The sequence below is a fragment of the Xiphias gladius genome, chromosome 1, assembly GCF_016859285.1.
Source record: "Xiphias gladius isolate SHS-SW01 ecotype Sanya breed wild chromosome 1, ASM1685928v1, whole genome shotgun sequence".
Classification (NCBI taxonomy): domain Eukaryota; kingdom Metazoa; phylum Chordata; class Actinopteri; order Istiophoriformes; family Xiphiidae; genus Xiphias; species Xiphias gladius.
In genome coordinates, this window is record NC_053400.1 from 12,525,422 (window position 1) to 12,548,276 (window position 22,855).

At 40.2% G+C, this 22,855-nt stretch overlaps 1 protein-coding gene across 6 annotated transcripts in view; it reads right to left on the reverse strand.

Moving 5' to 3' along the window:
* Positions 1 to 22,598, reverse strand: part of trpm7 (transient receptor potential cation channel, subfamily M, member 7) — a 41,991-nt gene extending 19,393 nt beyond the window's left edge. For 4 of the 6 annotated variants that reach the window (XM_040130894.1, XM_040130015.1, XM_040129231.1 and 1 more), the window contains exons 1-17: positions 22,376 to 22,598; positions 12,778 to 12,857; positions 11,575 to 11,613; positions 10,470 to 10,677; positions 9,722 to 9,935; positions 8,146 to 8,270; positions 7,859 to 8,030; positions 6,938 to 7,112; positions 4,897 to 5,020; positions 4,461 to 4,533; positions 3,100 to 3,200; positions 2,461 to 2,595; positions 2,309 to 2,362; positions 2,066 to 2,206; positions 1,703 to 1,837; positions 1,222 to 1,499; positions 888 to 1,116 (exon numbers count right to left, since the gene is read on the reverse strand). In XM_040130894.1, the coding sequence (XP_039986828.1) occupies positions 888 to 1,116; positions 1,222 to 1,499; positions 1,703 to 1,837; positions 2,066 to 2,206; positions 2,309 to 2,362; positions 2,461 to 2,595; positions 3,100 to 3,200; positions 4,461 to 4,533; positions 4,897 to 5,020; positions 6,938 to 7,112; positions 7,859 to 8,030; positions 8,146 to 8,270; positions 9,722 to 9,935; positions 10,470 to 10,677; positions 11,575 to 11,613; positions 12,778 to 12,857; positions 22,376 to 22,378 (2,286 nt within the window). In that variant the 5' untranslated portion in view covers positions 22,379 to 22,598. Of the gene's footprint in view, positions 1 to 887; positions 1,117 to 1,221; positions 1,500 to 1,702; positions 1,838 to 2,065; positions 2,207 to 2,308; positions 2,363 to 2,460; positions 2,596 to 3,099; positions 3,201 to 4,109; positions 4,360 to 4,460; positions 4,534 to 4,896; positions 5,021 to 6,937; positions 7,113 to 7,858; positions 8,031 to 8,145; positions 8,271 to 9,721; positions 9,936 to 10,469; positions 10,678 to 11,574; positions 11,614 to 12,777; positions 12,858 to 22,375 lie in introns of those variants that run through there. The other 2 variants (XM_040132473.1, XM_040133357.1) reach the window with 2 other exon arrangements.
* Between the last annotated feature and the right edge of the window lie 257 nt (positions 22,599 to 22,855).

Sequence of the window (22,855 nt, forward strand, 5' to 3'; positions counted from 1 at the left end):
GTGGGTGAATGTTGCTATATTTGTCAAGAGAGTGCTTTGATTTATATACGCTAATGAATCCCATGTGTTTTATTGCATATGCCCAAATCTAACCAGAAAAATTCCCATAACATCTATTTTGATAACAGCACACGTTCAGTGTGCGGCCCTAATTTGGCAAGTTTTCATTTAAATATTTTTGCTTTGGTAGTACCAAATTATGACTACTCTCAAGTCCAGCCCTGCTGAAAATGTTCCCACACTGATGCAAAGACATTAATTCCTCTGATATTACTGGTCACGCAAAACTAACAAATATGAAATTACAGTACATTCATTCAGTGCGAATACCCGACTCCCAATAAGAAACTTAAAAAACACAACCCACCAAGAACCAACATAGAAGACATCTAAGAATAATAGTTCTTTTTAGCAGCATAGATACTCAATATATTTTACCTTTACTCTCATTTTATTCACAAATAGTTTCAGTTTCACTTGTGACACAAATAAAATCCAAAAGCTGTTTTTTTTTTTGTTTGTTTTTGCAGCATGTCATCTCAGATAAACTTGATTTCTCTTAATATAAACTGATTATTCCCTGTATCATCATGAATAATTCAACTAAGCGGCACTTTAAAATTTCAAAAGTACTTGGACTGAGATTGCCATTAGATATGGAAGCAAACCTTTGTGTAAGCCCCAGGAACAGAGCACCTCCTGCCAAACACATATACTCAACCATTACAAAATGTTTATTGCAGATATTAAGCTTTACCTAGCCCAAGATTTTGCACTGTGGAACCTCAGTAGGCACTGAAAACTGGAGGCAAAGCACTGATTCCAGCACTAAGATTACCCCAGCTTTTTGCTTGTCACCAAAAATAAAATCTAAATGGAACATGAACCTTGTACCAGGAGTTCTTGCGCATGTTCAGCCGTCCCATCCACATGTCTGACAGCAGCATCTGGGTGCAGGTATGAGCCACAAAGGGCCGTAGGTGGGAGGAGACAGCCAACTTCAAACAGGTGGAATTGCTCCAGTTCTTCAGCTCATAGGTCAGCAGCTTCATGGCCATGGTCTCATCCTGCCTGAACGACTGCTCCAGCAGGTCCACTGCTAACGTCCCAAACTCACTGAAAAACATCAGCACAACCAGCGAGGCTTGTCTTTGCTTTCTGAAAGAAATCTGACAGGTTTTATAGCTATATGGCATGTATCAAAACCACAGAAAAAATTACTTTGAATATTCCTTGAGCTCCTCTGATGTGTCGTCCACCACGTCGCTCTTCTTGGCCTCGTAGCCCATTGACCGGCAGAGTTTACAGGCCACGAGTGCCTTTGCCATGTTCTCCTCGCCGTGCTGCCAGAAGAACAGTGACATTTTCTGCCTCTTCATCAACACAGCCCACACCAGGAGCTCATTGAAAGGGTAGGGAAACCTCCGTGTCTCTGGGTCATCTATGTCCACAATCTCTTCTTTGCTCCTCTTTTTGTTCTGCTCCGTGGATGACTCAAGCTAGTAGGATAGGGAAGGAACAGCAAGAGGGGTAGAAGCCGACAGACATTATTTCCCCCCATTAACAGTGACTCTCTAGATGCAAGGACAGATTTTTTTTTTTTTTTTTTTTTAAATCTCTGGATATCTTTTTATGTTTAGACATGTGGGATGCTCCAGTCTAAAGGAAACCGTGATCTTTTTGGTGAACAGCGGGAGTTTACCTTTGGTTTGTAAGGCTGTGCAGTCTTGATGAAGTGGTTGTGCCTTGTCTTCTCCTTCTTGTCAGCCTGCATGCTGAAAGTCTCATGACTTTTCCTCAAATGAGAACCAGGACCTGCTGTGTGGCGCCCCGATCTCTGTGCACGACAGGGAAATATCTTCAGATTCGGTGATTGTCTTCTACTAACTTTTATTACACTTCACAATAAATTTAAAGGCCTAAAGTCATTGGTACAATGCACGAAATGTTAATGTATTTAGTTTTAAACTAAATCCTCATGACGTCAGGTTTTATCTCCAGATCATTTCACCACTTTAAATAAACTTAAAATACAGACAAAGTAATTGTAGCAGTTCAAACTCACCCTATTGTTGCCATGGAGATTGTTGTAAATTATTCGGAAACGTTTCCTGGTATAGTTGCACCTGTAAGTCCCGCCCATCAGGTACTCAATAACCAGGCCCACGTCAATCAAAGTGATTTTATAGTTTGGTGGCAGATGACTCTATAAGAGGGCACAGAAGGGAAAAAAAAAAAAGTAATGAATGAGAGTGAAAAGACTCCATTTGACATCAACAGGTAAAATTATATGAAGCGGGCTGACTACCTGTTTAACATCTCTAACCAGGTGGAGGAGCGTTGGGTTGTTGGGAGGTTGTTTCTAAATAGAGAAAAGACACAAAAAGCTTTACAACATGCAAAAACAAATGTACATATGTATATTTTATTCAGTGGTTGGTCCATGTTTCATAATGTTACCGTGTTGTAGAGCTCCTCCAGCCGACTGATTGTCAGGAAACGGTGCATGCTCACACCGTTTTCTATGAGCAACTTGACAAAATCCACCCTGTCCATCACGAGCGCATCCAGCATGGCTTGCTCCAGAGAGCTCACCTATACACAAAGATAAACATGCTGCTAGGAAGCATATTTTCATAGCAAATCATTATTTATAAAACAAACACAATGAAGGAGAGGACTAAAAACATGGCCAAATTACAACCTCCCCTCCCAAAAAAAACAAAAAATAACCAAAAATTGAAAACAAAAACAACCAACCAAACAAAAAATAATAATTATCATCAATACCCCCATTCACACAAGAGCCAGGAGTCCTCAAGCTTAAAAATAAACATAAGCACTGAGTAGAGCTTATGAAGACAACTGTAATAGGGTTCATGTTACAGTCAAGACAAGCAGTTCATGGCAGCCAGCCTGAGTCCAGTCCCTTGGCTCCTCAGACTGAAGATTGTGGTCAACAGAGACTCTGGGGTTCATTTTGGGCAAGTTCAAAGGTTTGGAGCTAAAGCTGAGCAAAGCAAACATCCCTGAAAGCTGTGGCTGACAAGCAGGCACGCACGCACAAAAACACACACATATACACACAAGCAAACGTACCAAGAGCTGCTGTCCGTACACGAACACATGATTCTTGGCAATGTCTACACGGTCCCAGGCCAGAGTCAGGACCAGCTGATCGAATGCAGACGCGTTTGTGCCTGAAATACACAGGTACAGCCATGTGTAAACACACACATTAATTCTCAGGCAAGTAAAGCCTTATTAACCGTGTATTTCCTGTTAGCCAGCTAGCAGGATTAGAGGGGGGTTAGTAAAGCGGGGCCGGGGCAGTAATACAGTCAATTACACACTAACACAGAGCAACAGAGCAGATTAGACTACAAAGTAAATCCCTGTTCAGTCTACTGCTCTCTTCCGTGGTAATCTGCCTTATTGTCCTCTAGGATCCATTTGAATCATATGATCATATTCACCTTACACAGAATTGATTGTGTGGATGTCAAATAAGAATCTCAATGGCAATTTCATTGGAAATCAATTGAGTGCTTTCACCAAATAAGCTGAGTTTTCAGGCAAAGCCGTTTGCTTAAAAATCCATAATTGAAAAAGAGGATATACTCTACAATATGTTCAGCTTTTAACATAAGGATGCCATTTCCAGTGATCCTTAAAATTTCCCCATTTTATATCCAATGTGCTAAATGAATTGTATCATAGTAAAGAATGGAAAAATCTCTGAGCAGCACTCAGTTTTCTTTAGAAGGCTTGAGAGCTTTGTACCACAGGGTCCTTTTGATGAGGAGTTACTGTTTCACCAGGATGCGCCTTAGGCCGACAAATATTAGCCTGATAGGGCATTTCAGTCATAGTCCTCAGTTTGTCTTTTCAGTGTCTGAACCTGTCTGTCCAGACTATCGATCAGCTGCAGTCACTTACAAATTCCCGGCTTTTGTCTAAATTAACTGGAATGAGGGTGAAAAAGTGGCTCTGCAGTGCAACACCCGTCTTACAGGTGAAACATTTGTTCCATAGTTGAAATGTCTGTGTTCAAATGCAAGCTAATTAGTTAAAAAACAAAAACGTGAAGAGGGTATTATTCTTCCCTTTATTCAAACAGCATTCACACAAAACATACGAAACAGACCCTCTAAAGCATAATAGAAACAAAGTAAGAATTGCTCAGGTGAATGTCCAACTTTTTCCATAACAGACTGCAGACAGAAGGAGGGATAAGACTGAGAGCTCAGTGACTGATCATTTTGGAATAAGGAGGCCCTGTGAATGTGAGCAACATGATCTCCATAGGAACAGAAAGAGGAGGGCACACAGAGGGGGAGCTCTGTTCTCAAAGCATATCTGTATCAGAATGAAAACATAAAGTCTTGAAATCTTAATCTCCCAGTGCCAATAACTTCAGCACATGAACAGACTGAATCAACTATGTGACTTTTACTAACCTTGGAGTAAAGCCCTCAGAATGGCTACATCAATGTCCTGATGCTCCTCGGAGCTGATGTGAAACACAGTGATCTATTTTTCCAAGAAACAAGATAGCACTTATTGTCATGTTCCCACAGACATTATCCAAATGTTTGAAGAGTTTGTGACATGCGATACATCAATTTATGAAAACTAACAGTGGGACCAACAGCTGATGAGAGTGATGTGTCAGTGAAGTTGCCTCTGTGGCAACGTTTAAATTGCTTCATTTAGTTCAAAGCCGCTCCATTTTCTCTCACTTCTCATAAAACTCTTGTGTTTGGTTGTCAGGGATTTCATTAAATTATCAATGTGTGCAAGTTTATGTTGCTGCGACACCCGCTGTCAGTGAAATGGTAATAAATAAAATGAATGAAAAAAAGATTGGTGATTTGTGAATGAGCAGGGATTTACCAGCTCTTTGCTCTTCATGCACTCCATCAGAGTCTGAAAGAGATGGATGGCATCACTCTGGCTGAAGTTGAAGGTTTTCTTGATGGTTGCGATGATGTCAGTCTCCACTCCATCGGGAAGACGACTGTAGAAGAATTACAACATAACATGGTTAGAGTCACACTGCTCAAACACACACTGCTATACAATGCTTTATAGGTTTAATCCCAGTGTGTGTCCTGTCTAAAAATCTTTCAGAAACACACTAAATTCCTCGCTGATTACTCAGAAGTTTGTCTGGTAAGAGCATTACAGCCCTTTAAATCGAGAAATAAAGTGATAACCACAAAGTAACTAGTAAAGAAAAACAACACAATGATCAAAAGATACATTTATCAGAATGTCATCTAAGTTCTGTGCTCCATAGTTGATGAAGTGCTTTGATTTTTTAGAAAGCACATTAATATTAGGCCACCCATGGCAAACTATGTCATCAAACTGTGTGAGGTTAAACTGAGTGCTGAGTTGAAATTTTAAATTAAATTTAGATTTAAAAGTTTGCAAATATAGCAGTTTGACCTTTCACCAGCCACATGAAGGAAGATTAGTGATACTGCACTATACTGTGAACTCCCTGCGGGATAAACCTCAGATTTTGTTTAAGGACGGTTGCTCATTTTGCGGTATTTTTTGCAGTACTTTTGGCTACCAGATCCAGATGTACAGTGTAAAATTTCCAAAACTCTCAACTCTTAGGAAAAAAATGACATTGTTCCTACTAAAAGATTTTAAGAGGATTTTCAGAAGATGTTAATAAGATATACTGAACGTTTTTAATAGGATTAAAAGATGAGTGAAATAGACTGCACCCAGACTCTCATGTATGCAGTACAAGTACTTTCTCATATGCTGCTTATATTCATTTTAATATACTGTAACGTCCTTTTGGACGGAAGCACATAAAAGTTAGTTTTCATGCTGCATGTTCTTATCCTACAATATACATAATGTGCTTCAGCAGCATGTTAATATTCTGTAGCCCTACTATCACTCACAGAGTAATAAATACTCTTTTTATTCAATTATGTCATTTCGGTACTATTTCTGTTGATTACTATCATATTCCATCTCCCTTTCCCTGTTAACTAACCTTTAAAGGACAGGATAAACCTTATTGTCTTAAAACTGGTGCTCTGAATCTGAGCATGTTTCTTGTGATTGGTTCAAATAAATCCTTCCCTCTTTTGTGTGAACATGCAAACAGCTGGACTGCAAAATCCTGGTTTGACGGAACTGACGCAGCTCATACTCATCAGTCAGTTAGCTGGGATTGGTTAATCATGTTTTGTGTGCGTGTCAGCTCATAAAAAGATACCTCTTAGATATCAGTAACACAGAAAAGGTCATACGTTTTTTTCCCACTAGTCAAACTGGATCACTATTTGTATATTGGATCACTGTCCTAAATCATCAAACTAAAAATCAAACAAAATTCAGCAGTTATGCTGGCTGAGGGGGTTTTACAATAGGATGAGGACATATTTCAATTCCATGGACACATTTAGATTGACAAGACAGATTCTAGTGGTTGTTTAAGCCTATCAGCAGATTACTTTTAACTGCAACTCTGTCACAGGTTCAACTATTTTCAACTCCTTTTGGGACAGAAACAGATCAGAGTCACCCAAAAAATAAATAAATAAATAAATCCTTGTCTACAACAAATTAAGGATTCAATAACAACAGCATTATACTGCCATTTTAAAAGAAAAATCTTTTAACTTTTACCACTATTTTTAGCCACACCTAAATATTTAATTACACAATTGCTGAAACTTTGACATTACTCAATTTTCTTCAGTTCTCTGAAGGAAACTATTACTGTTTCTTCATTCATTCCCTCCTTTTATATCATCTGTCTATTATTTCATTTGTGATAAAAAGAAAAATACCAACACAAACAGTATTTGGAAAGATTTGGCTTTGGCACACCAACCACAGCCCTCATTTGCTTTCCCAGACCCACCCCGATCCTCTGTGTTCGTGCGTGTATTTGTCCTACCCTCCCTCCTCGGTCTGCTTGTGGACGTAGGCCAATATGTCAGCAGCACGGCCGGTCCCCTCACACACCACCACTGGGACAGGAGGGCTCTCCTGGAGGTACTCCAGCACAGTCAGGATCACGTTGGGACCCCCCTCAAAGATCAAGGCCACAACAGGAACACCCTGACCAATACCTACAAGAAAGAAGACAAAGGGCCTGCCTCAAGCTCATCGTTATCCTGAGTTATCTAGTTCCCACCAGGCAACGAAAAACTAACCCTTATAATGATTACATCTTATGGTTAAGCTTTATCTGAAGGGTGTGTGCCGGTATACGTATATCTATTTATGTGAACTGTACAACACAACCTAAAATCTATCACATTAGACTTTACTGGTGAAATGCCGTCACAAAATTTTAATTTGGATTTCTTATAAAATATGTGAGTATTTCAAAATTGGTTTAACATTTTAAGGAATTGTATGAGTTTCAGAAATTTAAGATTGTGAAGTCTTAAACATCCTAGCTGCATCTGACAACATCTAACAACACTAAGGTTATCTGAACAGCACAACACAGAGTTTAAGACAGTTTTTGTTTTTGTTTTTGTCAGAAGATTCTACTAGCTCAAAGTTGAAGCAGGGACACATATTTGGGAGTTAAATAATTCTAATATAAACTCATATTGGCAAATGTTTTTATATTATATTATGGATTTCCGTTGATGGTCAGTAATTTAATCAGTGAGACAATGGACAGACCTCAATTTTTTTGTCTTTCTGAGACACACAAACAGTGGCACTGCATTATGTCAGAAGAAGATCTCCGACCTTCTTTTGGAAATCTAAAGAGATCCCCATATAATCTCTTCCTTCTCTGGAATCCAAGGAATAGAAACGGTTATATAAAGAGAAAACCTTTTCTTGCTGGTTTGCTTACGTGCATGTATTCTTTGGAGGTTGATGTGCTTCTCCAGGTCCCGCCGCAGTTTGACCTCAGCGCCGTACTTGCCCATCGTCCCATCGTCCACCAGGAGGAAATGGGAATGCAGATTGTTGAGAACATTTAGTTTGCTGAGAGGGTTCAGTAATGTCTGATACGGAGCGATAATCTGTGGTGTGGAAATGGGGAAGCGGTAAAAATTATGACTTTTGCACCTAAGGAAAATTTCTAGAGATTCAATTACAGAGGAGTACAATCAGAAATTAGTAAGAGTTGTGTCTCACGTCTCTGCCGATGAGATCGTTCCTGTTTTCAATGACTCCCCAGGGTGCGATCCCAATAGTGCAAATTTTCTTTGATGATCTGGAACAGTGCTCTTTGAGAGCATCGCCCACATGCTTTGCCACACCTTTAGGAAGGATGCGAGACTCAATCCATAAACCTCTTATGCCAAACACACTTTTTAGGATTGTTAAATTTTTATTACAACTTAACCGTGAGTGACTGGTAAATCAAACATAAAAGAGAACACTTAACTGATATATTTGATATAAATCTATGACCAGCAAAAGTGTGCTAGCTATTGTAGCTTCTATTAATTATGCATGAGAAAAACAGTCACAACACCAGAGCATCCATGACCAAAATGCCACCTATGGGGCAAGTCCAGAACAAGTACATTAGTCCTGTAGGTGTTTGTGAACCACAATCCTCAGCTAATGGATCCCATGGATTCAGCAGTAATTTGTGAGCCAGCAGACCATCCCAACTGGCCAGGTTGCCAGAGAGGCATTAAAAGTAATCACTGGTCTGGGTAATTGACCCTTTGAGTAATGATTTAAACACTATGATCAGACCACACCGTCTTAACGCCACTCTGCGGCTGAGGACACACCTCAGCCACCCCACACACAGCCAAATGACATGCTTAGAGACTGGTATTACAACTTCTGCTACATCAGCGCATCACACTGATGGTGGCTGTTTGTTTGTGCAGGTTTGTGTACAGTGTGGGTGTGAGTGAGCTTTCTTTTAGAGGAATCTTCAATTAATATCTACAAAGAGCAGGGGTGGAATGTAAGATGCCACACCTCTTCAGTTACACTCAGAATCTGCTGTTGAGGAAATTTCACATTCATCAGATGGCTGAGAATGTTTTATTTCTTTCCAAATATCTTAACGTTAAATTCCTCCTGATTTGCTGATGTAGATTTGTAGTTTAAACAAGGACGCAAAGTGTAATTGCGTAAAACCTGGGAATGCTAGACTGCAGACACACAGTAGCAGCATTTTCAGACCTGTAGTTTTAAGACAATATGTGCCACCTACAGGCAAATAAAGTAATAGCATCATTTTTTTTTAGAAATGCAGATGTAGACGACGTTGATGCGCCACATCTACTGGCAAAGAAGTACCTCAGTGACAAATTTATGTGTGGAACTTATGTTTAAAGAAGTGGTGGTTAGCGTGACATAAAAATACAATTTTAATTAAATAGACACATAGACACACACCTCAAAATTCATAACAACAAATACAGCAGCTAGTAACAGCACACACTGGCACATGTACTTCTGCTGTGGCCATCGCTTTCCTCTCCTATAGGCAGAAAGGTCTGACACGTGTAGAACTGGTCTCACAATGACTGAACAGCTTAATACCTGATGAATCTGTAGCATGCTAAACATGCCGCAATTAACAGTCTGGTTTCCAGTACTGTTGAACTTGTTGTGGGGATACACCTTTAAATTAGATAACCCTGTAAATTCCATAGTATTTCAGAAACTACACCTTCGGCAGGGGAACTTTGCGCTTTCCACAGGACGCCAAGAATGAAACAATTTTTCTCTAACTACATACCTGTGTTGACCCCTCCGGTGAGAATCCAAGCCCCAGTGGTGACTGCAGCTTTGATGAGGCCCTTGCCCACCACCTGCTTGATGCGTGGGTGCAGCTCAAAGTTCTGAACTCCTCCATGGACAGAAATGAGGATCTTGGGAAGCTCCATATGCCACTCCTTCAGCATCAGACGCAAGATGTTTTCCGGCCGTGAGTCGTGGGACAAACGCACATACTGCCCATGTTTGCACAGACACAAGGAAAACGGTGTTCACGTTGACACACACACACACACACACACACACACACACACACACACACACACACACACACACACACACACACACACACACACACACACACACACACACACACACACACACACACACACACACAAAAAACATAAAAAAACAAAGGGTGTTAGAAGATCTGAAAATACTGTGTATCAGTAATACACACTGGAGATAGACTTTTCCCATGATACTTTCCCTGTACAGTTATTACTTTGTCAGCCAAGTAACCAATTACAGTTCAACATAATTGTATTTATTTTAATTAATTTGTCAAATCTAGCTCAGATCAAGGGCAAAACCTGTTTGACTTGATGTTCTGAATGGGACCAAACTGAACAAACCACTTAAGAATACTGCGTTGGATCCTTTTTCCACAATACATGTAACAGCTATTAAGACACATACACCTTTTTTTTTTTTTTTTTTTAAGCACATGGAAAACATGCCCTCCAGCAGAGAAGAATTTGCCCTCCTACCTTGGCTCTGTATGAGTGAGACCCTCCCTGGAAGTTGATGACACCATAGGCGTCAGTGGGGCTCGCCTCTGTGTGTTTTTCCACCGACCACTCCTCCAGCTCGGGCATGGAGAGGTTGGGGTTTTCGCCCAGCTTCACGTCCGAGTACTTGGTGGCCAAGCTGGCTGTGAAGCCAACATGCTGCCGCACCAGCCGCCCACAGCAGCACCTTGAGGGTCAGCAGATTCATTGTAATTGGTAGTACAACAATGTACTTACTTGAATTCCATTTATTTTAGCAGTAATTTAACTCAGTTGCAGAACAAAGCATATCACTTGTGAAACTGGTGAGGATGTTGACTTTGTGGGACATGCAGGCATCACCTGCATGTTTAAGATCATTTTACAGGATTCTCATTTTAAAAACAAGTCAACAGGAAACACTGAATAGTTGCACAACTCATTGAGCTAACTTTAGCTTAATTAGCTAGCCAGCCACATCTGATACAATCTGCTAGTGACTTGTCGTTTCAGCTGGCATTGCTGGTCGCTGGCTTGAAATGAGAAGCCTGCTTTCGTCTAGATAGATATATTAGTTCAACAATTACTTAAGTATGTCAAGTGGGTAATCTTTCCATATTATCAGTTTAAACTGCAAATGTGCCGTGCGAGAAGAGAAAGCTTGGGCAGCTTGGCCAACAGTCAATTAAGGGATCCAAAAATCAGTATTTCAACATTTCATCATCAAAACATATCAGCAATATAATAAAAATTTAAATTTAATAAAACTTTTATCCTAACAGCCTGACAGACTCTCAATACTGTAGGTGAGCTTTACTTTTAATGTGCTATTTAAGTATCATTATTATAATTAATGACCACCTAAGTTTTTTTGTTCTCTCAGCTCCTTTAATTACCTCAGGGGAGAATGTGCATCCTGACACACAAAGCCTGGAAGTTAATTGTTTCCTCAGGAGGACTGCTGCACAGTGGAATTACACTGAAAAAGAATTTGCCTGCATACCTTTTCTGGTGTGAAGTAACAGGTTAGCATGGATTCCCTAATGCCAGCTAATCCTGTCAGGCAAAAGAGAAAGAGTCAAACAAAGACCAAACAAATACTTACCGGACTAGCTGCTGGCAGATCTGGCATCCTGGAAGGCATCTAGAAGGAATTTTACACCAACATATTCAACCAGTAATTTGAATATAAATCACTCAAGACCATATAAATGGTAATGACAGTTATAATGGTCAAATCTCTCCTGGTGAGAAGGAAGTTCTCGATAAACAAAGTTGACTGAGGACATTAAGGAAGGTTATCTGTCAGCTGGGGCAGGAAGCCCGGTTAGATTGGCCTTTAACTGGTGGTGAGATATGAAACCTGCCATGAGGACTCTCACTTCGATCACAGTCACATTCAGGCCTAAATGGGCCTATGTTCACTAACATCTTGGAATCATCTACGAGCAGCAGCACATACTGTAGTTAGCAGTGAAAAGCCAGTGGCGAATGATTGATGTAAGAGAAAACACAAAAAGAGTCAACCCATATCATTGTCAGTTTATAAGAAAAAAGGAAGGAACACAACTTCTTGAAAGTGTAACTAAAAACAGAAATGGCTTACACACAGAGAAGGTGGCTAAATAGTAAATGCATGTCAATTTTGGAAACTACTTACTATTAAATAACCAAGGATTTTACTAAAATTTTCTGTCTATTTCTTCATAGCTGATTATGGTTTATGCCGGCTGCTGTGCCTTCAATTGAGCTATTTCGTGTGTGCTTCTCATGCAAGCGTGGTACACTGTGAACGACTGGCCTGCGCGCAAGCCATTAAGAAGCCTTCTATACAATTTTAACACTGCTTTGTAAGATTTGAGTGAGTCCGCGGAAAAATCCTGCCTCATTTGACAAAAGAAAGAACACCCGCTTCAGTTTTTCACATACACACACAGAAAAATCTTTTTTTTACATTTAAAATAAACAGTACAGAAGGAAATAAATTGTGATTAAAAAACGTCAAGAAAATCTAAAAGGATGAAATCCAAGCTTCCAAAAAGGCCAGACTGGTAAGACACTAATAGGAAATCCCATTCCTAGCAGAGTAAGATTATATGATATACAGGTTCATCACTGGTCTTCCCTCTCATTTAACACTGTAATTATAGAGACAGACATAAACATTAAAATTACGTGGAAAAAGACTCATTTACTCATTGCAGAGTAGTGGTTAGGGTTTGGGCCTACTTTAAAACACACACCATACAATTACCCTGTTTCCATGGCTATCACCACAAAGCACACTACAGTCCGTCTACGCACATACCTGTGGGGGTCCTTTGACACTGGAAGTATGTACACACATTCCCTCTTGGTGAAAGTGCTTTCTATCCAGGGTTTCTGGGACTGTGAACAAAGAGAAAAGCAACTGAGTATTGGATGGCTGCTGATGTTCCTCATGTCTGTGTTGACGGCTTTATTATGTTTGCATTTAATGATTTCAAGCTGCTAAGCAAATTGTCCTTGAAGGATGTTGAAAACAATGCTCCTCTGTACCGTAATTGAGTGTTTGTACAAACAGGGCTGACATTATAGCCACTGGAGTTTCATAAAGACAAGTAAAGCAAGTGAAAAGAACATGGGGACAAATAAATAGGCAACTGCATGGTTCACTTCAGTTGAGAACAATTTTCTCTGTAAATAATGAACTGTAAACATCATAAAAGAGCAAAGGGGAGCTTGTAACTCCTTAATGCAGGATTTAGTATATGACAATCAAAAGGGATTAGAAGGCCTTTAAGTAATAAATAAAAAATTACACATATGAAATTAGGGCAACTAAAGTTCAAGAGGCACACCGGCTACCAGTGTCTGCCAATGTTATAAACTGCATAAAATAATCTCATTCTATGTCGCCATTTTCTCAAAACAAGGATTTATGTCACAGGAATTTTCAATTAATGCCTCGTTCCTCATTGTTCCCTCAGTACAGCTCAGAAGGACCCACAAGTGATTAGCAACATTAATCCGTTCCAGCACAAAGAGGTAAACCTACAAACACCGTCACCTGCTTTGCACCAAGAGTTTCAACTATTCCTGAAACTCAAACAAAAGTAAGCAGACATTTACCAGCTAGTCTTTTCCTCCTGGAGATGGCTGATAATGATCCTCGCTAGATAATGTATGCAAGCAGTTAAATACAGACTGTATAGAGATGGAGGTGATAGTTGTCCACCAAAATTACTTCACTGCCCCCCAATGTCCCATGTGTAGAATCCAATCTATCCCTAATACCCAGAAAATTAAATCTCTGTTGTCCATAGTCAATGCTGTCTACAATAAATAGTGGTTTTTACGGCAACATTTGAAAAAACAGATCATCCCACTGCTTGACCAGAGAGACCAAGCCACTGAGTGTGTACCTGGATGTCCTCCTCTTCATCTCTGTGTTTAAGGGCTTTGTACAGGAACATACCAAGGCTCCTTCATGCATCTCCTGGACAAACCACAGTCACCGCAGCCTCCCTTGAGCGCTGGATCATCAGCAACAAGTCACTACACTTCTCTCAGTCTCCGTGTATCTGAAGATCTCCACGCAATTTCCATACAGGTCTCAAAGTCTACAGCAATGCTGTTACCATACAGATCCGGCCTGAGTTAAAAGCTGAGTGATCAGTGAGAGGTTGCAGCCTCCAAACTGCATCCACTGTTAATCTGTAAGAAGCCATTCGGGGGGCAGATAAATGTGTCTGAGACACACTAGATATTATACTTAGGCTGGGGAGAAGGAGACGAGGGAGGCGGAGGTGTGGGAGAGGATTAGTGGATGGGCAGAGGCTTCAATGATATATACCTAGCTGTCTAACAAAGAAAAACCACCAACTGTGATTCATGCAGTACACACAAAACCTCTCCCAACAACATTTTGGCCCCAAACTTACTCTTCAGGAGGCCTCCTTTATTTTGAAACTAATTTCCAAGAGAGCAGACATAAAAAAAGATGTCGAGATCAAAGTGAGGGCAGAAAAACTACATTTTAACAGACTTGCCACAGTAAAGCTCTTTTCACGCATGGAACCCAGAACACGTGTTTCTTGTGTAAGGCAGTGGTTTTGATGATGATACCTATGTGTCCCATATGAAAAAATGCTTACATTGGGTGTCTCAGCCTGTCACAGGAAACACTTTTTTCTATTCACACGCTTCTAGAGAGCACTGGTTACTTGCGAAATGAGGACATCAATGACAAATGTCTCAGAAATGTTGCGTAAATAATGTAACTTAAAACTTAAATTAGCATTCAAATGCTTTTTACACTGACACCTACAATGGCTAACACTGGCATCAGGTTTGGTGCCTTTCATTTTATTTTCATGTTGTTATTTTTATCCTACAACTAGTTGACATGTCAGAAAGTTTAAGTGTACTGTGACCTGGCGGATGATCTGATACGTGTGATGTTTTTTTGTAGGTGTAAATTATTATCTCCACAATGGGAATTATCATCCCTTTCTATATGGATTTATGTTTTGGCTGCACCTTTCCCTGAAACCTTAGTTAATCAGACACTATAGACAAACCTTCAGTTATCGAAACCACTTATTTATAGGCGAAAGAAAAACTGAGTGCTTCATAATAATCCCTAAATCCACAGAAAAAATAAATAAATAAATAAATAAACAAAAAACTGTGCATTCAAAAGGTATGAAAATAAGAGGTTCAAAAACAATCAAATTTAAAAAAAAAAAAAAAGTTGAATCTTTGGATTTGGAATCTTTGCTGGAGCCAGGAGATGTTAGCGTAGCTTAGCATAAAGAGTGAAAATGGGGGGAAGCAGCTAGACTGGCTCTGTTCAAAGGTAACAAAATCCACCTCGCAGCACCTGTAAAGCTCTACAACCTTGCGACTGAGCTAAGCTAGCCGTTAATTGGCAGGTTTGATTTTGACGTGATACTTAGTGACCACTGACAATTACTACAATACTATTGTACTATTGCTTTTTAACTAAATCAAACTCTACCATTTAATGAGATGCAGCTGTGTTTTCTCACTTATGACACCTCAGAAGAGCTCCTTCAGAAGCAGATGTAATTATTGTTAAAGCTCCACATGCAACAAGAGTTACGAACAGAGCTCTAGAAAGTTTTATTTTTTTGTCATTTTTTTACTCTATAAGTCCACCACCTCCACCTTTTTGAGTTATGTTGCTGCTGTAATGTTATCATCATGTGCTGCCTTGAAGATGTACAGCAGGTCACTGACACTTAAGTGCCCTCCTGTTAATTACATTAGTGACCTGATCAGTGTCTAATATCTAATTCACACATTTTTTTGAGTGAAACACCCTGCGACCTAAGGGAGGGGTCTCTGATGCGCTGTGGAAGAATGCTTCCAACAAAAACCCCATGTGTTGTCTTGATCCAACAAAGTGTTAATGAGGGAGATAAAGCAGGACTGTGCTCAGCTAACCTGTAACCATGGTACCTGAGAATGTCAGGCAACAAAAGACTCCAGCCCTTTAGAGCCCCTGCCAAACACACACACACACACACACACACACACACACACACACACACACACACACACACACACACACACACACACACACACACACTTCCTCGCTCCCTCCCTCTTCCTCCCTGGTCTCTTTCTGAGCTCCAGCTTTTATGATTACTCTGTTCCTGTAGGATATATAACCCAGCAACTTTCCATCTCATTCAGTTCAACAATGTAGGATGCTGCCAGTTTGTTTATGGGTTAACGTTTGTGTGTGTGTGTGTGTGTGTGTGTGGTCATGTTCATCTGCATCAATGTGTTTGTGGAAGTGTTTTTATGGACACATACGGTCGCTTTATCTTCCTACTGACAGCTCCCATCACAGAAAAACATACACTGTGAACTCAGAAACCTTGCCAGCTGAGCTCTTCCTTCCCCTTCCTTCTTTTTCCCAACAATGTAACAAGGCTGGCTGGTCAACCCATCATTCCTCTGGCATTGCCTGACGTAATATGCGGTGAGATAACATCTGGCTTGGCAATTCTATTACCCATTAGAAAGAGTGGAGGCAATGATGGGGTCAGCGCTTTAGTGTGAGCAGTAGCCAAACAGAAGAATGTTCTTTCTACTTGTTCTCTGAGAACCAAACTGATTTTCTGCCATTTTACCCCCCCCCCCCCCCATTTCCTTTGACAAATTGAAATCAAAGTGCACTGGCTATGATACAGCTTCAAGGAGTTTCAATGCTTTGTTATGGAAAATAGAAATAACGTTTGGGTTTGAAATAAATGAAATGAAATTAGCGCTACTGCCTCACCTTTTAGAAATTATTACTACAATACATTTTACAACATTCACAACTGAACCATTGGTATATAGCTATAGTTATAAGGATGGACACAGAACTGGGGCATCCTCCATGGTACAGTGAGCTAAGGCTACTAGCATGTGATTTTTCCATGCATTAACCTTAATTCCTCACCACTGTTTCTCTTTGCATTAAGTCACAAAACAGGGGAACTGCAGTTGTACCACACAACCCCCAGAACAACTACAAAATCTGGATACAGACAAACATATCATACATTTTGGTACTGCGTTTAATTAGAGCTAAAAAGATTCACTGATTAATCAATTAGTCGACTGACAGAAATTGATCGGCAACAATTTTGATAATCAATTAACTGTTTCAGTTGTTATTTCATGCAAAACTGTCAATTTCTCCGGTTCCAGCATTTCAAATGTTAATATTTGCTGGTTTCTTTATCTTGTATGATACTAAATGTATCGTCTTTGGGTTGGTCAGACAAAACAAGACATTTGAAGGTGTCACTTTCAGTTTTTATGAACATTTAAGACCAAACAATTAACTGAGAAAATAATCAGCAGATTACCAAAATCAATGACACAGAACAACAGAGTTCCAAAAATGGAGAGAGTGGTGATACTTTCAAATCGAGCTGTTTTCAAGTTGTTTGGGGGAATCGCAACACTTTTCTTTCCAAGCTGTTTTAATAGTCTTTTTTGAATAGCTGAGGCCATGTCCCTTCCATTTGATTTACTGGACTCTATAAAATTAAAAGGCTGCACTGCAAATTGATCCAATAAAAAGAATGAATGAGTGTTCCTGATTTTGCATATACTCATATACTTATACTCAAGGAGAGACAAGGAGAGCTCAGAACACAATGTGGTCGCATGTGCCTATATTTCAGAGGCAGGAAAAAGCACTGCAAAGGCTGGCTAAGAGGAATGATTTACCAGTATAAAATGTCAGGACAATCATAAATATAATCAAATTGACTAGACAATGTTTCCCAAGATTATTGTAAAATGTTTACAATAAGTCTCACAGCATACAGTGTCAAAGCAGATCTCAGGTCCTGATTTCAGTAACCAAAGTGTGGCTCATGTCCATGTCTGAGGTTTACAGCTATGGACAGTACAACCTGTCCAGCTATGGATAGGTTGTACTGTCCACGATGATGTTAAATCCATTATTACGCTAAAAGTATAGACATCTTTTTGATGGGGTCAAAGTCGGGTAAAAAATAGGCTTCATAAAAAGAGAATATATCAGACAGTTTAACACAGACAGGCCTTATCAATTTGCAGTCCTTGGCCAATCTTAGTTGTTCCGTGATCTAGGCCTATAAAAGAATGTTAAATGGAGGCAAAGAGTTTATTATAGCCTTATGATAAGACTCCTAGAGGGCTGCAAACAGTAATGAAGTCAGTTCATACAGTCATGAGACCCAAGTGTGACGGCTCTCCAGCTCTCACACTTGTGGCCCTGGGGCATGGCTGATACCATGCTGGCATGCCACACTGAGTCCTACCTCCAAGCAGCTGCATAACGTAGTAACGTAAAGCATGTGATGTCTTTTTTTCTCAACATCTGGCAATCATGGTTACGTCAGCCTATGAAAACCAACGTTAAATCAGTCAAAGGTTAGGAGATAGGGACAGTGCCAAGTTATTGCTTTTTAAACCCCCCCGCTCAAAGGGACTACTAACAGAAATAATCTAGACCGCACATTTTAACAGCTATGGGGAATTATTAATTGAGTTTATGAGAGATGTGAAATTATGTGTGCTCAATGATAGAATACTTTTGGGCAAGGTTAACTTCACTTCAGTTTCAGTTAAAGGAAAAGCAGTAGTAGATGATATTATTGTTCCACATGAAGGCTTAAGTACTTGTGTTAGGTTTGGTGTTTTCATCCCAAATGAGTTAACAGAGAGTTTAGGAGGAAAAGGGTTTCTCTTTACTGGGTGATTGAAGTAAATTACCAGAGCTTTCTTTACAGATGTTAAAGATTCAAGTAATACTTTATTTTGTTAAGGAGGATTCAAATTTACCGTACACTAGAAAAACTGTACCACAAAGGCAACTCTCTGATTCATTTTTGTCCTCTTACCAATGTAGTATCATATTGATGGACTTTATTGAGCAATTGGGGTGCATGAAAATAGACAAAGGTATATGGATAACTGGTATGATAGACTGTGTGGCTGTGTCTATAAAGATTTGAATAAATGTGGTAAGAAGAAATTTAATAGCAATAAAGATTTTAGAAAATCTGACAAACCCTACCGGAATCGAGATTTGCAGACTTGATGGGACAATTTAAGAAAAACGTTTAGTAGAGATCTTGCATTGCATATTGAGTATTTACAGGCTCATATTTTGGAATAAAATTACTAGATTGGGTCCCAGAAGTCTAGGGAAATAACCTTGGAGGTAAAATTAGATAATCGTAAATGTAGCTCTGTTTTAGAGGTTGGATTACAAAAGTGGGAAAAGGACTATTCAGACTTTTTTTCTGGGTGCAACAGAGAACAAGTGATGATTTTTTTTTTGAAGGAAATAATTAGTTTATAGGAGGCAATGGAATAAATAACTAATATGCTTTTGAATATATTTTTACTATAGAAGAGGTAAAAAAGGCAATAGATAAATGAAAACTGGAAAAAAAAAGCTACTGGAATTGAAGAAATTTCAAATGGTGTCTTGAAGTCACCAAGGTCATTTTTAAATAAAGACATATATACATAACGGCATATGTATTCAATGTGTTATATGAATTGTTTCAGTCTTGTTTTGACAATGTTATTATTCCTACACAGTGGAACAAGACCGTTATTAAACCTATTCCTAAATCTTCAAAAAAAGGAACCCAAGCTACCACTTAGCTACTACAAGGGTAGAACTTATACCCCTATAAGTTGCAGTAAAAATATCCTCCATTTATGTTAATTTCTTCCTGGTGGATGACTATGAAAAACTTGAGTTGTGCTTCAGAAAAGGAACTTATTTGGTAGCAAATTTTTATTTGCAAAAGCTTGGGAGAGAAGGCAGAATATTTTGTATAAGAGCAAGCTTTAACATAAACTGTAATTTTGTTATGCAATGAAAATTAATGGAATGTTTGAACACTGCAACTGCACTTTTGGTGTCTTGTAAACCCATGAGGGCTGGGCACTTTGTGCGTGACATGAATATAAAATAAAATACAAATACAATGCTATAAAAAGTAAAAACATGCATATTTCCCTTTGCACATACAATACAATAACTGCAACATGAGAAATAAAACAAATACTAAGTTGGTATTCCCTCCAGTGCTCTTTGGGTAGTTCAGAGCGCACGGAAGTCAACTGCGTGCCTGACCAGGAGCTACAGTTCAACAGAGGGAGGGAAAGCCAGGGGGTGGGTGGCAGGGTGGTCAGCTGGATAAGAGCTACAGGGAAGCGGCTCCATTCATTAAAAAAAAAAAAAAAAAAAAAAAAAAAAAAACCCAACAAACTGAAAGTGTGACCTATTTTTGAAAACCCAGTCCAGGGCCACTGGAAAAACCTTATCAGTCATCTTCAAACGGGCTTGTGTGTTTGGTGCAAATGGATTAGTGCATGAGATAACAGAGCTCAAAGAGGCAGTCACTCTGCACGCTGAAACACGCAAGCAGTTACACACACACGCTCCGTACACAAACACACAGTTGAGTAGTGCTGGAGTCTATTCTGGAGCATAACAAAGTGATGCAAGACCATTTTCTCCCAGCTCATAGGGCACTGAGCCTGAGCTGATGACCACCTCAACCATCCACCATTAAATGAGAGACTATGACTTGCAATAATAGAGCTCTGTTACCAACTGGTGATACAGCTCAAATCATGCTTACTACTCTGATGAACCAGCTTTAGTTCAAATCATGCAGAGCAGTCTGACAGTAACAGTGTCCCTCATCCAGGGGTAAGCTGGGGCATGTGACCAGATCAGCCCAGCACTGTGGGAAATAAGACAACTTTGCACCGAGGCAAAAGGCAGGCTCCGGCTGCTCTGGGTTCCCGTCAAATAAAAGCAAATACAATGGAGGAGAGAGATTTATATCAATTAATCAATACTGTAAAGAGACACTGGTATAACACCACAACACAGATACAGGCTGTGCTGAGTAATCCTGCTTGATTTTAGTTAAGTGAACCACAGATGTCTTATCATCACATCCTGATTATTAATTACCTGATTTTATTTTCAAACATTGTGCATCTGTCTTTTCATAGCTGTATAAAAATGCCAAGGTGACATGACAATATAAATTTATGTACTGTCGGAAATTGGCCAGACTGTTTATGCCCCGGTATCTCTCTCTTTACTATCTCAAAGTGCATGAGGCCATTGTGGGCGAGGTTGCAAGTCAATGGACAGGACTGATCTATGACTTTTTAATCAGTGTGATGAGGAGACCTTATTTGTCGGGTGTTTAATTCGATGAAATCGCCCAAAACCAGACATTGCCATCTGGTTATCGCAATTTATTTGAGTGTCATGATCATTTACATATACCACGATAGGGAATTTTATTCATGTTGCACACTCCTGATCTAAGATATCATGACATTATTAATTTTCCAAGTACTGGGTATATTAGTTGATATTGTCATTATTACCCAGCTCCAACACACACTGTGTACTAATAAAAGCACTTCATGGTCAAATCTGACTCACAGTCTTGGCTACATTTTATCTCCTCTTTCCATACACACTAGGCTCCTCGGTCTGCTAGTCGAGAAGGACTAGACAGGAAATTCTTAGAAAAAAGCGGAGGCCGTGCCTCGTAGAATAAGAGGAAAAATTACAACTTACAAACACTGACGCTGAGACAAGCCTTCAGAAATGTCTGCTGCAGGCGGGAGACATTTAACAACCACCAAACAGCCAACCGTCGTGACTGGGTGTGCAGATGCTTAACAAAAGCCTGAGATAATAAACGCACCATTTAAACATCACTGAACTTTTCCCGACGCTTGCGGGACACGAAGAAATTCAGTTTAGACGGACTTGGCAGCCACTCAAGGTGGCACTGACTTGTTACTGGCAATGACGGCGTGTCTTGTCCGAGATCTGAGACAGCTGGCAAGAATCGGTCTTAAACAAGTACCCGCTGTTCTGAAATGCATTCCTTTATCTGTTCGGTATCTGGAGGACTGTATAGCGAGGAGAAGCCCCGTCTCATAGCGAAGAAAGCGCCAACACCAGCCAGCTACCGCAGCTGCCGTAGCTAGTTAGCTTACGTTGAGTACCTAGCATTTAGCGCTAGCCAGCTAGCTATTTAGCCTGCTAACGTTACGCCCGTGTGTGATTTTGGGGATTTCTTGCTAGACGGTGTGTCACCGTGTGCACTTTACTTATTACGTCCGGGTAGCAGTCTCTTAGCTGAACGGCCATGCAGTCAGCAAACGCAGCAAAAGGCGACCGGTATCTCGGGCTGGGTGCCTGACAGGCAGGAGGCAGCATGCCTGGTGGGGGGGGGGGGACCTGCCACTCAAAAAACCCCGATCAGTCACGACGACCCTCAGCGCCAATTTGACTAGACTATAAACCCCAGAGGAAGGCAACGCACTATCGGGAGAGGATCACATACCATTCTCTTCACCGTTGAGACTCAGGAAGAGATGTGTCGTGGCTTTTATCCATCTATCGGCGACGCTCTCGGTTAGCCTTGGAAAGAAAGCCCGGTGGACGTTGGAGAGATCCGCTTCGGCTGCAGCTCCAACGGAAGGTTGCTTTTTCATAATTGTGCGACTCCAGACTGACGCTGCATGACGAGCCGGCTGACTCAGCCAGCGCACTGTCACATGGCTGAGGCGGAGCCAGCGGCCACATGTGCGCTCGGTTTGACCTCCTAATAAATAAACATTCCGCATAAAGAGAAATTATTTCCGCCGTCTGTCTCACTTATCCAGCCTGACCGCTGTCAGATGATGCATTTTCTCTATAATAAAAACAGTAAGGTACCACTTTTCTAATAAGACACCTACCGAGGGTTTGTAAACAGTAACTAATGTATTTATAAGAGGTTAATAAATACTTTTTAAGTAAAGCTTTATAGGTTGGTCCGAGC